General features: G+C 40.7%; 2 protein-coding genes across 3 annotated transcripts; both read left to right on the plus strand.

Annotated features, from left to right (window-relative positions):
* The first annotated feature begins 1,301 nt into the window (after nt 1-1,301).
* adhfe1 (alcohol dehydrogenase iron containing 1) lies at nt 1,302-10,856 on the plus strand. The gene is made up of 14 exons (XM_055866976.1): nt 1,302-1,433; nt 1,664-1,701; nt 3,641-3,684; nt 4,029-4,082; nt 4,330-4,484; nt 4,875-5,071; nt 5,397-5,474; nt 5,625-5,730; nt 6,745-6,897; nt 7,052-7,150; nt 7,289-7,367; nt 9,186-9,282; nt 9,523-9,680; nt 9,900-10,856. The coding sequence occupies exons 1-14, from the start codon at nt 1,381-1,383 to the stop codon at nt 9,981-9,983; spliced, it is 1,395 nt and encodes a 464-aa protein (XP_055722951.1). The 5' UTR covers nt 1,302-1,380; the 3' UTR covers nt 9,984-10,856.
* A 96-nt stretch (nt 10,857-10,952) lies between these two features.
* si:dkey-97a13.12 (jouberin) lies at nt 10,953-15,597 on the plus strand. 2 transcript variants are annotated; one of them, XM_055866978.1, is made up of 5 exons: nt 10,953-11,471; nt 11,811-11,854; nt 12,856-13,023; nt 14,721-14,812; nt 15,005-15,597. In XM_055866978.1, the coding sequence occupies exons 1-5, from the start codon at nt 11,405-11,407 to the stop codon at nt 15,210-15,212; spliced, it is 579 nt and encodes a 192-aa protein (XP_055722953.1). In that variant the 5' UTR covers nt 10,953-11,404; the 3' UTR covers nt 15,213-15,597. The 2 variants fall into 2 exon arrangements, with proteins under 2 accessions (XP_055722953.1, XP_055722954.1); XM_055866979.1 differs by lacking the exon at nt 11,811-11,854 and having other exon boundaries at nt 11,393-11,471.
* Nucleotides 15,598-15,671: the final 74 nt, after the last annotated feature.

Below are 15,671 nucleotides of genomic sequence, written 5' to 3' on the forward strand. Positions count from 1 at the left end.
GGGAATAGGGTGCCATTTGGAACAGCCAGCTGTATCACAGTCTCAGAGAAATGGTGTTGGCTGCACCACGCTGATACTGAAAGGGCACAGAGAAATTGCTCTTTTTAGAGCAGGCTAAGGACATGGAGTTTCTTTCGCTGCCTGGCTAGTCTGTCCCCTCTGATACCATCATCACGGCTCAACACGGATTTCCTCATGCGCTGGTTAACACCGGCCAGAGCTGACACATGTAGTGTAGCGGTGCGAGTGAACACAACACAGGTACTAAATCACTGTGAGTCACTTGGTGGAAAAAACCCATCCAGCTGAATGAAACGATCAGTGACGGAGGTATGGAGAATAGAGGTGCCTTTACAAGACAGATACTACGCATTTATCCACATGATGTAAACCTAAGTCTGCTTCAAGTGATTTATCCACATGAACTGAGTGACTTTCCACTTATCAAACATTCAGTTACAGTAGCCAACATACCTTATTCCTTATCAGTCTCTTCCTTTAGGTTGTCTGGTATCAGTGCTGTATGTAACCATTAACAATGTCTCTGGGCTGGCACCTTGCAGGTTGTACAGTATATGTGGAAGATTAGAGGTCACAGGGTTAAGGGGACCACAGATTTAGAATTACCGCCATAATAAAACATATTTATATTTTAATGATGGGGACACCGGAAGTAGATATGAATGAAACGTGAGAGATTTCACGGTGACACACATCTATGGTGGGGAATACGTTTTTTCCCAGGGCATTTTCACTCTCTAGTGACAACCGCAGCAGTGGCAGCCTATGTGGTAAGGCAACTTTGGGGTTGACAGTCCGTTAGGCTGCGTGTTGCGTAAAGGCTAACTGTCTAAAGTGCTCTCCCTCACATCACTTGATGTAGGCTACGTAATCACATGTCTGACTGTCACGCACTGGCAGTAAAGGGCAGAGATGCTATTATTGATTGTTATTCATCCAAGTATGAAAACTAGGATGCAGTTATAGCTTAGGCCTATGATGTGCAATGAATCAATCTAAACCCCTAGGAGATAGGTTGTGATCTCAGCTGATAGTCGCCCTGCTTTTCCTATGAGTTGAACTTGATATTGAACATTCATATTTTGGCTTCCCTAAATTATATTTTGAATAGTAGGACTAGGCCATCTTTCTCTTACAGTTTGTTAACTCTACTGCCTGTTACAGTAAATGGAAATGGTGCTTTCCTCGTCATGACGTGAGTGGTAGAGCCTTGGGTAACCTCATAGGTCTGACCCATGTCCTATATCTTTTCACATTCGGTACAGTAAGGGGCGCTCGTGTATCAGTTCAAATTCCAGACTTCGACTCCCTCGAGTTGAACTCATAAGTCAACCTAAAAGCCGAAGGAAGAAGTACAACATGGCAGGACGCGACAGGATTGTGCATTTGCTCAGGCAACTTGAAAAAGCAGCGTAAGTTGATTCCTAATCGCCAAAATGCACAAATACAAGATTGTTAAATGCACTTGAGGTAGTGGTTACTTAAGGTAGTTATCTAATATAGCTAGGCCCCTACCTAACTTGCTATGTAGTAGCCAGATGGCAGTACAAGCATCGACGTCAACCCAACTTCGTTTCACTCGCGGGTTTGCGTCAAATGATTACACTGCTTATGAAAATGACGTTTTTTCCCCCATTTACAGGTGCAGATGCCCTGCCCATTCTCATACATTCCACCAAGGTAGTAGTTGGATAAAATAACCTGTTTATTATAACACACAGCGTTATTGTTAATTAAGTTAATTGTAACATGTATGTAACACCTAACACAGCCTCATGTGCAAAAGCTCTGTTCTGCCTCTCATTCAAGTTTTCTATACACCTAGTGATTTAGCGCCACCTGGGGAAATTGTATTTATTTGTATCTAGGTTGCACTTATTCTATCGTACTTTCTTATGTGGTGTAATAAACAGGAAACTGTGCCCATAATTGCGAACATTATAAAACAGTTTCTCCGTGTCAAAATGCGCATCAGCCAATTAAAATCGTTGATTTATTTACGCTTGAAAGAACGCTACATTGTAACTGGTCCCATCAGATAACCTGGCACACGTTAGCCCTATGCTAACCTCACCAGATGACCGTGATTATTTCCTGGTACAAAATTCCACATAGCCAATTATAAATTATGACTTAGATGGACTTGAACAAACAGTTTTCCATAATTGCAACCATAACAAAGTTAAGGACTCTCATTATCGTCCTACAGATGGCAGTATTGCAGTAACAGTCTCAGTTATTTTAAAGAAGCTTATCGCGAATCCGGGCTCGAAAACATGTTGGCGAGCATCCACACTAGAGGAAAGTTTGTCAATCTACAGTAGGCCTACACCTGTCAATCAGTTGATCAACGCATCCTACAGCAGGGTGTAGACCTATTAATGTGGTAACACAGACCATTCAGTGCTTTCGGGTTGTGTTCATTGTCACATTTTTTTATATTTTTATTTATTTATTTAACTAGTGAAGTCAGTTTACAGTGACGGCCAACCTAGGCCAACCCTAACCCGGACCATGCTGCGGGTAGCAACATGGTGATTTCTTCCATGAATTCAAAGGCAGCCCGACTGAAAATGACAACACAAACAGCTGGGTTGCTCCTTTCCCCCTCTGAGCACCCGGGCCTCCTCTCCCAATCCGAGGCCCATTTCGGACTCAAGCATACCGCCTACGTCGACAACGGACTCAAACCCTACCACGCTCAGCGAGATCCCATTGACCCGCAATGAGTGGCCCTTGGCACTTATTTTTTGATTTTACTCCCTTTTACCCCCTTTTCTCCACAATATCGATCTTGTCTTATCGCAGCAACTCCCCAACGGGCTCGGGAGGCAAAGGTCGAGTCATGTATCTTTGAAACATGACCCGCCAAACCGTGCTTCTTAACATCCAATTAAACCAGCCAAGTAAACCCCCCCCCCCCCCCGACGACGCTGGGCCAATTGTGCGCCACCATATGGGACTCCCGGTCACAGCGAGTTGTGACACAGCCTGGGATCAAACCCAGGTCTGTAGTGATGCAGTGCCTTAGACCGCTGCACCACTCGGGAGGCCCGTGGTACTGCGCAATTCTGCCTTCCTTCCACCTGAGAACTGTGTCAGAGGTCTTACTCCTTTTAGCTAAAAATGACTGAAGGTTTGGTAACCAACTTACGTTAAAAGTTCGTAGTGGCAGATGCCAGGTGGCACCCAGTGGCCATTTTATTTAGCTGCATCTAGCTTGCACTAATTCTATGGTACTTTCTTATGTGGATTGATAAACAGGAAAGAGGAAGTGTTTTATTCAATTAAGAATATTTCTCAATAGTCTGATGCACTCATGATGATCTGCTGCCATCCTTTTGTTATGCCTGCATAAGCATAGCTCTTTACTCCGGTTTATCTATTAAAACCAGAGGTTTACGGAAAGCCTATCCCTGACTCTGGTTCAGTTCTTGAATGGAGTTTGGCTATCTTTTTTGGTTAGAAACACCTCAAGGAGGACAGTACACTCTCACTTTAAAAAATAAAATAAATGTGTACATGTGTACCACTAATTAGGGTCCATAGAAACATGGAACAAAACTGTGGTTGTTACCCTGTCACAACATGTTTTAAAGTTGTAATGTTTGTGCTCTAGCTTCAGGACATGACTGTGGAAGAAAAACGGATTATGCATTTGAGGTAACTTGAACTATTTAACAATATTTTCACTCATTTGACTTTGACATGGCCACAGAAGCTTTTCAAAATAATTAAATAAGCCCTACTAATAAGCAGACTTGACAGTTATTAATTAAAGTAAAACCCACAATATAATCCAACTACTGTCATGAGGCTCAGCATTAAACCCCTTTTTAAAAAGATTTAAAGTAGTCTTTAGGCTAAAGTACTGCAAAAAAAGGTGTACTGACACTTTTCTAAGATATCTATTTCTATATTTTATTAATGAAAAGTAGTCGACAGTATTCTTCCTTGGGATGTTGGCCAACGTTAACCATATTTTTCATGTTATTATTTGGTTTCAGATGGCGAGCTCAAACATTAGATATGGAGAGGGTGTCACACGGGAAATTGGTATGGTAAATAAGTCTCTGCTATTTCTTGATGCTATTCATGACAAGATATGAAACAACTCATGTTTACATAATATAATTGTTCTTCCTAAATGGTAAAGGGTTGTGTTCACAAGTAAAAGGTTTCAATAATAGAAGAGACATGAACAGGCCTAAAATTGAAATGCATATGATGCTTTGAACATTAATCATATAAGATTTTGTCTAAGACGTGAATAACTCTCCTATTTTGTGATTTTCTTTTAAATTGCAGGATCTTCAGAACATGGGAGCCCGTAACGTGTGTCTTATGACGGACAATAATCTGTCTCAGCTCTCTCCTGTCGAGGCCGTGTTGGAGTCTCTAGTTCAGAACGGGGTTAACTACAAAGTTTATGACAATGTTCGGGTGGAGCCAACAGACTCCAGGTAACCCTTGTGCGTTCCAATTGGCACCCTAGCTATTCCCTATATAGTGCACTACTTTTGAACAGAGCAGGGTCCATAGGGCTCTGGTCACAAGTAATGCACTACCGTATATAGGGAATAGAGTGCCATTTGGGACACTTATTTTCAATGACTGTATTTTCTATTTAATTTATTTAACTAGGCAAGTCAGTTAAGAACAAATTCTTATTTACAATGACAGCCTACACCCAAGGTATGGCATACATCTTGACTGGAATTTCATCATTACATTTGATAGTGATTATAGTTTTTCCTAATTTGGAGTAAATGTATGGATGAAAAGCGTAATACAAAAGTCAATCAAGGGATGAATTTTCAATAAAGTAATCACTTTCGCTCTTTAATATACAGCTTCAAGGAGGCCATAGCTTTTGCGAAGAAAGAAACGTTTGACATTTACGTTGCTGTGGGTGGAGGCTCAGTGATTGACACCTGTAAAGCTGCCAACCTGTATGCCTGCCATCCCGACGCGGATTTCCTAGACTTTGTCAATGCGCCTATAGGGAAGGGAAAGCCTATTACAGGTGCTCTCAAGCCCCTGATCGCAGGTACTATGACCCCCAGTCACAATTACACACTGAGGTTAATAGGTTTAGGAACTAACTGACCCTGGTACACTGGACCATTTAGAATTTGTTTTATGTACACCGTATATAAATGTGTGTTTACTATGACTATTATAGATTACAGAGATTTTTTTGTGGATGGTTGTGCACACCTGATCTTGTTAGACTGTACCTCAAATCCTCTCAGGGACGAAATTAATATGTCATACACTTTTAGAACAATTTAATGGATGTGCAGATATGGAGTTTTCCTAATATAGGCTAAACTTGTACATGTTAGTCACATGGCAACTATTTTTCTCTTAAGTTCCCACAACAGCAGGAACTGGCAGTGAGACAACAGGTGTTGCCATCTTTGACTTCGAAAAACTGAAAGCAAAAACTGGTAAAAACACTTTGTCAGGCCACAGCTATCTCTCTCCTTAGTTGCATTGCTGGCCTCACATTCAAATGATAATTCAATTCATACTGTATGTTGCAATGTTTCATTCAATGACTTAGTATGACTTGCTTGTCTTCTGGTTCATCTTTTCAGGCATCGCCAGCCGAGCCATTAAGCCGACTCTTGGAATAGTGGATCCTCTCCACACTCTGCATATGCCCGAGAGGGTGGCTGCCAACAGCGGTTTTGATGTGCTATGGTATGTAAATACACTGTATTCAGTGCATTCGTAAAGAATTCAGCCCCCTTCCCCTTTTCAACATTTTGCCAGTTGAGGACTTGTGAAGCGTCTGTTTCTCAAACTAGACACTCTAATGTACTTGTCCTCTTGCTCAGTTGTGCACCGGGGCCTCCCACTCCTCTTTCTATTCTGGTTAGAAACAGTTTGTGCTGTTCTGTGAAGGGAGTAGTACACAGCGTTGTACCAGATCTTCAGTTTCTTGGCAATTTCTTTCAAGGAATAGCCTGAATTTCTCAGAACAAGAATAGACTTGACGAGTTTCAGAAGAAAGTTCTTTGTTTCTGCCCATTTTGAGCCTGTAATCGAACCCACAAATGCTGATGCTCCAGATACTCAACTAGTCTAAAGAAGGCCAGTTTTATTGCTTCTTTAATCAGGACAACAGTTTTCAGCTGTGCTAACATAATTGCAAAAGGGTTTTCTAATGATCAATTAGCCTTTTAAAATGATCAACTTGGATTAGCTAACACAACGTGCCATTGGAACACAGGAGTGATGGTTGCTGATAATGGGATTCTGTACGCCTATGTAGATATTCCATTAAAGAAATCTGCCGTTTCCAGCTACAATAGTCATTTACAACATTAACAATGTCTAAACTGTATGTCTGACCAATTTGATGATATTTTAAATTAACAAAAAAAAGTGCTTTTCTTTCAAAAACAAGGACATTTCTAAGTGACCCCAATCTTTTGAACAGTAGTGTATATTGATCACATTCAATCAGTCAGTCTGTGTAACATATTATTATGTTTTTAAGGCTACATTCACATATTTTATCAACTTATAAACCAAAGAACTCATTCATCAACATGCTTCTCTCTACCGACATGCTGCAGAGGCCTTTGACCTTTTCCCCACTCTGTGCTCTTATGACGTCAAGGTGGTGCCAGATAGAAGTGACTGATTAGAAAAATAGGAGTTGGATTAAGTTATTTTCTTCATCTGTTCTCTTTGTGTGCCCTTATGCAGCCATGCCCTGGAGTCCTACACGGCTCTTCCCTACAACATGCGCAGGCCCTGCCCTCCCAACCCCATCAACCGGCCGGCCTACCAGGGCAGTAACCCCATTAGTGATGTCTGGTCCAGACATGCTCTGAATGTAGTGGCCAAGTACATGAAACGGTAAACGCCTTCCTAATGAGGCTTCCACTAGTTATTCCACAGTTGTATCCCCTAAAAATCACTTCTGTCTATTTTGGAATATTATTATCAGTGGTTTCTTATTATTAGTGCTGATGTAGAAGATGTCATCAACTGTTCACTTTCTCCCTCTAAGGGCGGTGAACGATGCTGAGGATGTAAAGGCCAGGTCCAGCATGCATCTTGCCAGTGTGTTTGCCGGGATCGGGTTTGGAAATGCTGGGGTCCACTTATGGTAAAGTAAACATATGGTTCATTACGCCGTTATAATGATTGAAACTGCACGCATCCCCTTCCTTATATGAATAGTTACAGTGTGTCCTGTGATTGATGATTAATGTGACTGATAAGACCCTTTTTGTTCATTTTCTAGCCACGGTATGTCTTATCCTATTGCTGGAAATGTGAAGACTTACATGGCTAAGGGCTACAATGTGGATCACCCTGTCGTGGTAAAGCTATTCTGGTCCTTTTCTTCGTTTTAGAACCAATACAAAGCAATCTTATTATTGAAAAATGTCTGTTAAATTTGACCTTTATATAATTGAAAATTCAATATATTTAGTTCCAAATATCTATGATCTCTATAACAATAGTTTTGACACTGATATAATGTATTTTCATTGGTATTCTGCTCCATGTTTGATATATACACTGAGTTTATAAACCATTGAGAACACCTGCTCTTTCAATGGCATAGACTGACCAGGTGAAAGCTATGATGCCTTACTGATGTCACTTCAATCAGTGTAGATGAAGGGGAGGAGACAGATTTAAAGAAGGATTTTTAAGCCTTGAGACAATGGATTGTGAATGGGCCAGACAAAATATTTAAGTGCCTTTTGAATGGGGTATGGTAGTACCGGTTTGTATCAAGGGTGCAATTCAATATTAGGAAGGTGTTCTTAATGTTTGGTATACTCAGTGTATATTTACAGGTAACTGCCAAAATAAAGGAAACACCAACATAACGGAAACACCAACATTAAGTGTTTTAATAGGGCGTTAGGCCGCCTTCGCATAGATTCTACAAGTGTCTGGAACTCTATTGGAGAAATTCCATAATTTGGTATCTTTACAAAAAAAAAAAAAAAAGAATCTCTAGTGGCACTGCACCACTCGGGAGGCCCATAACTTGGTATCTTGTTGATGGTGGTGAAAAAACGCTGTCTCAGGTGCCTCTCCAGAATCTCCCATAAGTGTTCAATTGGGTTGAGTTCTGGTGACTGAGACACACACAATCTTTAAACCCCCTATAGTCTTTTGAGTCTCCTCTTTCAAAGTCACTGAGATGTCTTCTTCTAGCCATGGTAGCCAAAATGCTGGGCAACTGGGCATTTTTATGCATGACTCTAAGCATGATGGCATGTTCATTGTTTAATTAACTCATGAACCTCACCTGTGTGAAAGCACCTGCTTTCAATATATATTCTGAGCAGAAATGTTTACGCAACATGTAAAGTGTTGGTCCCATGTTTCATGAGCTGAAATCAAAGATCGCAGAAATCTTCCATATGCACCAAAAGCTTATTTGTCTCAAATGTTGTGAACAAATTTGTTTACATTCCTGTTAGTGAGCATTTCTCCTTTTGCCAAGATAATCCATCCACCTGACAGGTGTAGCATATCAAGAAACTGATTAAACAGCATTATCAGTACACAGGTGCACCTTGTGCTGGGAGCAATAAAAGGTCACTCTAAAATGTGCAGTTTTGTCACGCAACACAATGCAACAGATGTCTCAAGTTTTGAGGGAGAGTGCAATTGGCATGCGAACTGCAGGAATGTCCACTAGAGCTGTTGCCAGAGAATTAAATGTTAATTTCTCTACCATAAGCCGCCTCCAACAGCATTTTAGAGAATTTGGAAGTACGTCCAAACGGCCTCACAATCGCAGACCACGTGTAACCACGCCAGCCCAGGACCTCCACATCTGGCTTCTTAACCTGCGGGATCTTAACCTGCGTGATCATCTGATACCAGCCACCCGGCTGCGCCCCTGCCCAGTCATGTGAAATCCATAGATTAGAATTGAATTGATTTAATTTGACTGATTTCCTTATATGAACTGTAACTCAGTAAAATCTTTGAAATTGTTGTGTTTATATTTTTGTTCATTATACTTAGTATCCCTCATTTACTGAAGTGTTTCCTTTATTTTGGCAGTTACCTGTATATAACAAATATATTGTTTCAGAAATATGTATCTCCATTCACAGTTGAACTATCAAGCATTAATAGTTCCCATGTGTTGCTCTTCTGTCCCATAGCCTCATGGTCTGTCCGTGGTTCTGACCTCTCCTGCTGTCTTTGCCTTCACTGCCAGTATGTGTCCAGAGCGCCACCTGGAGGCAGCAGAGATACTTGGTAACAGCAACTCTTCTCTACAACACCCCCAACAGTGTTGTCATTAAATACTAACACAAATATATTCTCAATTGTAATTTCCTTTTACCATGGCTTAGTCTCAAATGGTAATCTATACCATAAACAGTGCTCTGGTTAGTGCAGTGTAGGTGCAGTAAGAGGTGTCATGCATGCGTGGCACTATTGTTTCCTCACTGATTTTGTGACGTCAAGCTCACACCCCTCCATGTCTCTCCTCAGGGGCTGACGTGAGCAACACCAAGAGGAAGGACGCTGGGCTGCTCCTGGCCGACACCCTGAGACAGTTCCTCTATGACCTGAAGGTAGAGGACGGTCTGAGTGCTGTCGGCTACACCAAGGATGACATACCTGACCTAGTGAGAGGAACAATACCTCAGGTAACTACACATTAGAAATGTTTCACATTAGATGTGCAAGACATGTTCTTTCACGGCCTGATGAAGACTATTGAGCCCAGATGTTGGTAATAAACCCACAAGCAAGGAGAGTTTAGTGAGCCAGTGCTACTTTCCTTTTTCATTACATGTACTATGTCTCTTTTTCTGACTGGCATTTCCTGTGTCTGCCCCTGAACGTGTCACTATGGTCTCTTGCAGGAAAGGGTGACAAAGCTGTCTCCTAGGGAACACACAGAGGAAGATTTGACTAATTTGTTTGAGGCCTCCCTGAAGCTGTACTAAGACTGGCTCTCTTATGCGTCATCACCCACTCTCATACTGTACCTGTGTGAGATGATAAGAGCCCAAAGGACTCTGTGCTATTTCCTATACAGCACACTACTTTTGACCAGGACCCATAGGGCTCTGGTTAAACATTGGGCACTATATAGGGAATAGGGTGCCATTTGAGACGTAGCCTCTCACCGGTTTGCCATCCCATCCTCCTTTTATTGATAGATACAATTAAATGATAAGGTTCCTTATTTGATTATACAGTATATTACCCCGATTTCAAATGTTGGTTTTGGTTTGTATGTACTACAATATAGTACACCGTTGCTGTCATGTTCCCCTCCCCATTCATTTGAGAATAGACTACTGGTCTGGACTGGACTACATTGTTATGACAGTGTTGCGTCATTCTTAGAAGTGTACTATTCTTTTAATCTAGTTTCCAGATTATTCAGGTTAACTGTTATGTAAAGTGTGCCCTAATGCTAAGAAAGTCTGATCTGGCTGCTTTTAAGTAGGTTAACCCAGGAGAGCACACTAGGAGAGCTTTTAAGGTCCATTGAGAGAAAGAGAGCCAAGTTAAGTATCAATATGATACAGAATATCATTGCATCCCAAATGGCATCCTATTCACTTTTGGTCAAAACTGGTGTACTATATAGGGAATAGGGTGCAATGATATTTATCCTTATTAATGATAGATACTGTATATTGACATGGAAATAGAGTTACGCTAAATCCTCATTACTGTTAGGTCTTGATGTAAAGCAGGACATAACTGGATGTCAAAATAAATGCATTTTAGGATACAGAATCATTTATATTCAAAACGTACATGACTCTGATCCCTTAAAATCATTAAATCATTTTAGTTTCTGTTTTCTTTGCTTGTCTTGGCAATGTTTCTACTTTTTTCACTCCTGTTCATATATGCATATATCAAATTTAATTCTTTCTGATTAAGAAAATAAGAATTTCAATAGATTAAGTATTGCAATTTAATTAATGGTAATTTAAATGTGTGAACACTTTTTTTGTGTGTGGGCTACAAATGAATGAGGAGTAGACAGAAAAAAATCTGCAGTACATTATACTTGTGTTTTTACATGGCAATGATTTCAAATGTTAATGGTGGATCAATCTTACTTTTTGTTGAGCTCAGTTTTGTTTCGCATTCGTGTGAATCAAAATGACAGATTGCAGATGAAAATAGATTCAAAGGTGTCAGCGAGTTCGAAGAAACACTGTATGCGACTTGCGTGTGTGTGATGGATAGAAAGGGTGTGTGTGTGAGGTGTGTATGTGTGATGGAGAGAAAGGGTATGTGTTACTGTGTTTCTGTGCAGTGGGATTAGTGACACTGGTGTTATTTAAAGCGGCGTGCTATAGTGTGGAGCTGCTAGACAGTGTCTCAGACACAGCAGGAGAGGATGCAGAAGATCTACGTGCAGAGTGATGGGCACTTTGAGGTGTTCACCACTGTCTTCTCCCCACAAGGTGAGTACCACCTGCAATCCTCTCTGTTTCTCAGTGTATGAGTGCTGATTTAGGATTAGTTTTGCCTTGAATCACAATTAATAATAATGCATGAAGAGGAAGTAACTTATCCTAGAGTACTCTGATACTCTTGATCCATTACGGCCCCAGTTCTATTATGGGCTAGTCTCATGTTGTCATACTGCCCTGGTCTTTATTGAGGTTGTTATTATGCAGAGGATTCATTTATTTGCTTTTTCAGGGTATTTTCATTAACTGGTTTTCAGTAGCCTATCATAGTTTTGCTGTCATCTTGCCTAACAGCTCTTTATGACTTCATATCTACCCTTTTTTTATCAGCTTGTAGAGCAAGAACAAGATACAGGCCTAGGGAAGCAGTGAAGGTATGTTAATGATTTCTCATTATTGAGAGCTACATGTATAGTAAGTCGCAACCAGAACATCAAATGTATCGCAAGCACAGATGTGAACGATCTAGTGTCAGGATGAAGTTCTGCAGAGGATCAAGATGTGTTGTCATTTAGACCAGAGGAATGGAGCAACAACATGAATGGATGATAAGATGAACACAGTGAAAACATTATACGGTATACAGTAGAGCTAGAAGATCTATTTGGAATTGATTTAGCAAGATTGGTCCGATGTGATTGGTGGACTTTCTCAGCAGAAAGTGACATAAAGGAATGACTTGAGGGAAGCAGTGTAGTCTACTCCTCCAGGCAGGCCTTGACCCCCTCTCCTTTTTCCACATCACAGCTAAGGACCATCTATATATAGCTCTCTCTATTGGTTATTTAAAGGAGATCAACTCCAGAGAGCCTTGGACTGTTGACAGACATGAGGAACAGGAGACATAGATAGACTCTTATCCCTCTCTTTGGCTAGTGTTCAGTAACAAATTATTATCAAACTTCTGTGCTCATAAACTGTACAGTAACTACTGTTTTTATATAGAGCAACAAATACACTATCCACGGTATTGTCTCTCTCCTGGCAAAATATACATGTCACTGATGTCAGTGTAAGGAGGATATACAGTACTTGTAATTTAAGACAAGATAATCCTCTTATCTGGTCTTCTGTGGGGACATTTTGAATGAAAGCGCAGTGGCTGGGTTTGGCCTCTGTAACCTGTTGGTTCATCAAGATAGACAATTAATGAATTAAGTATATTAATTAAATCTCAAGAATAGAGAGAGCAGTTGTTTCAGGTAAAGAGAGAGAGCATCCTCAACTCATTATCAACTTATCAACACAACTTATTATCTTGCATTAACAAATGAAAGTGGTTTTTGAAGTTGGAACCAAAAATAGGTCAACTATTCCTTGAGTAGTACTTTGTCTCTTATTGAGTTACAGTGGCATCTTACTTCTTCACCTTCAGGTAGTAGCAGCAGTCAACTACAGGCCTCAATGGCCAGATGAACTTCAACTCTGTCAGGGTGACATCATCCAAGTTCTCTTCAGAGATGAGCCGTCGTGGTGGTTCGGGCGTCTACAGAACGGGGCAGAGGGGTACTTTCCAACCGCATGTGTGACCAGACTGAACCAGGTAAGGTTTTTCCCTGACTGCTGAAAAGCAAGATAAAAAAAGGAATGTAGAATGTTTTTTTAATTTTTGTTTTGTGAACAACCTTTCATTAAGGTACATCATCCAGATATTGCACTAAAAAGAGATTAAGAATGTTTTGACAGTGTAGAACTTACCGTGTAGATTCAGTTGAAGTCGGAAGTTTACATACACCTTAGCCAAATACATTTAATCTCAGTTTTTCACAATTCCTGATATGTAATCCTAGTAAAAAGTCCCTGTCTTAGGTCAGTTAGGATCACCACTTTATTTTAAGAATTTGAAATTTCAGAATAATACTAGAGTGATTTATTTCAGCTTTTATTTCTTTCATCACATTCCCAGTAGGTCAGAAGTTTACATACACTCAATTAGTATTTGGTAGCATTGCCTTTAAATTGTTTAACTTGGGTCAAACGTTTCAGGTAGCCTTCCACAATAAGTTGGGTGAATTTTGTCCCATTCCTCCTGACAGAGCTAGTGTAACTGAGTCAGGTTTGTAGGCCTCCTTGCTCACACACGCTTTTTCAGTTCTGCCCACAAATTTTCTATAGATTTGAGGTCAGGGCTTTGTGATGGTCACTCCAATACCTTGACTTTGTTGTCCTTAAGCCATTTTGCCACAACTTTGGAAGTATGCTTGGGGTCATTGTTCATTTGGAAGACCCATTTGCGCCCAAGGTTTAACTTCCTGACTGATGTCTTGAGATGTTGCTTCAATATATCCACATAATTTCCCTCCCTCATGATGCCATCTATTTTGTGTAGTGCACCAGTCCCTCCTGCAGCAAAGCACCCCCACAAAATGATGCTGCCACCCCCGTGCTTCATGGTTGGGATGGTGTTCTTCAGCTTGCAGGCCAGAGGACATTTCTCCAAAAAGTACAATCTTTGTCCCCATGTGCAGTTGCAAACCGTAGTCTGGCTTTTTTTATGGCGGTTTTGGAGCAGTGGCTTCTTCCTTGCTGAACGGCCTATGGCGGCTGCGTGGTTCCATGGTGTTTATACTTGCGTACTATTGTTTGTACAGATGAACGTGGTACCATTAGGCATTTGGAAATTGCTCCCAAGGATGAATCAGACTTGTGGAGATCTACAATTTTTTTTCTGAGGTCTTGGCTGATTTCTTTTGATTTTCCCATGATGTCAAGCAAAGAGGCACTAAGTTTGATGGTAGGCCTTGAAATACATCCACAGGTACACCTCCAATTGACTCAAATTATGTCAATTAGCCTATCAGAAGCTTCTAAAGCCATGACATAATTTTCTGGAATTTTCCAAGCTGTTTAAAGACACATTTAACTTAGTGTATGTAAACTTCTGACCCACTGGAATTGTGATACAGTGAATTATAAGTGAAACAATCTGTCTGTAAACAATTGTTAGAAAAATAACTTGTCACGCACGCACAAAGTAGATGTCCTAACCGACTTGCCAAAACTATAGTTTGTTAACAAGAAACTTGTGGAGTGGTTGAAAAAAATAGTTTTAATGACTCCAACCTAAGTGTATGTAAACTTCCGACTTCAACAGTATATAACATAGCTTCCTGGCAATTAACTCAACAGAAATAAACCGTCCCAACTAGTTGTTGGACAAAAGCTTGATGATGTAATCATGGACGTTGACCAGAAGGTCTAATTTTGGCATGTCTAAGTGAGTTCGGTATGTGTTTACAGAGTGATGATCATGGGCCAGTGAATGCCAATCCAAGCTCGTTACAGAGTTCATCCAAGGATGCAGCTCCTGATGCCCCCTGTGGCTGCACAAGGTGAGAACATCTGTGATCCTATTCCACCTCCTCCCCACCCAACAAAACCACAGAGGATTGACTTTAGTTGATTGTAGTTGTCCTCAGTACAGTTAAAAAACTAGTTTTCCCCTCCATTAGGACTTCTATAAATTGGGTCACATAGAATCAACAAGAAGCCCTCTGTGTTTGTTTCCCTCTTTATGTATGCAGCGGTCGTAGTACTCCAAAGGTCCCCAGGCATGAGAAAGAGAGCTTCTTCCGTGCCCTGGGACACGAGGCTTCCTCAAAGTCAGGCTCAGCCCACAGCTCCCCTAGCCTGTTGCACCGTGTGCTGTCCAAGGGCCACCGGAGGAAGATTGACGCCCAGGGACTGGGAGATGTAAATTGCTCCATCAATGTAGCATTCGAACCTGACTGATTGTTTATCTCTAAGAATTGTATCATGTATGTGCAGCCCTTTATTCTGTGTTAGTTTCCATGGCTGTTAGGTTCATCAAAACACAAACTTCACAAAAATGGAGCTATTATAGCTGTCATATTTTGGGGTAATAGTGAAATATCAATCATAAGCGTGTGACATGTTGCACTACTTGTTCTGGAGTATGTTGTTTATCCTCTATTCACCATTGAGATTAATGGAGTACAGCAAAGTACATGTTCTGTCCGTCTTCTCTACTGTTAATAGCCAACTGTGATCCCTTATTTGTTAGCTGTTTTTACCCCATTGTTATTTGCACTGTTGCTTCACTTTAATTTGTACATATTGTATATATTATATTTGAACAAAATACATTGTAATGTTACATCATTGTTTGCCTTCTTCATAGTATGATTGAGCTTCCTGCCCACCCAGTCTTCAGACACTCACAAGCAAAAC

This window comes from Salvelinus fontinalis, chromosome 17 (genome assembly GCF_029448725.1).
Source record: "Salvelinus fontinalis isolate EN_2023a chromosome 17, ASM2944872v1, whole genome shotgun sequence".
In the NCBI taxonomy this organism is placed as follows: Eukaryota; Metazoa; Chordata; class Actinopteri; order Salmoniformes; family Salmonidae; genus Salvelinus; species Salvelinus fontinalis.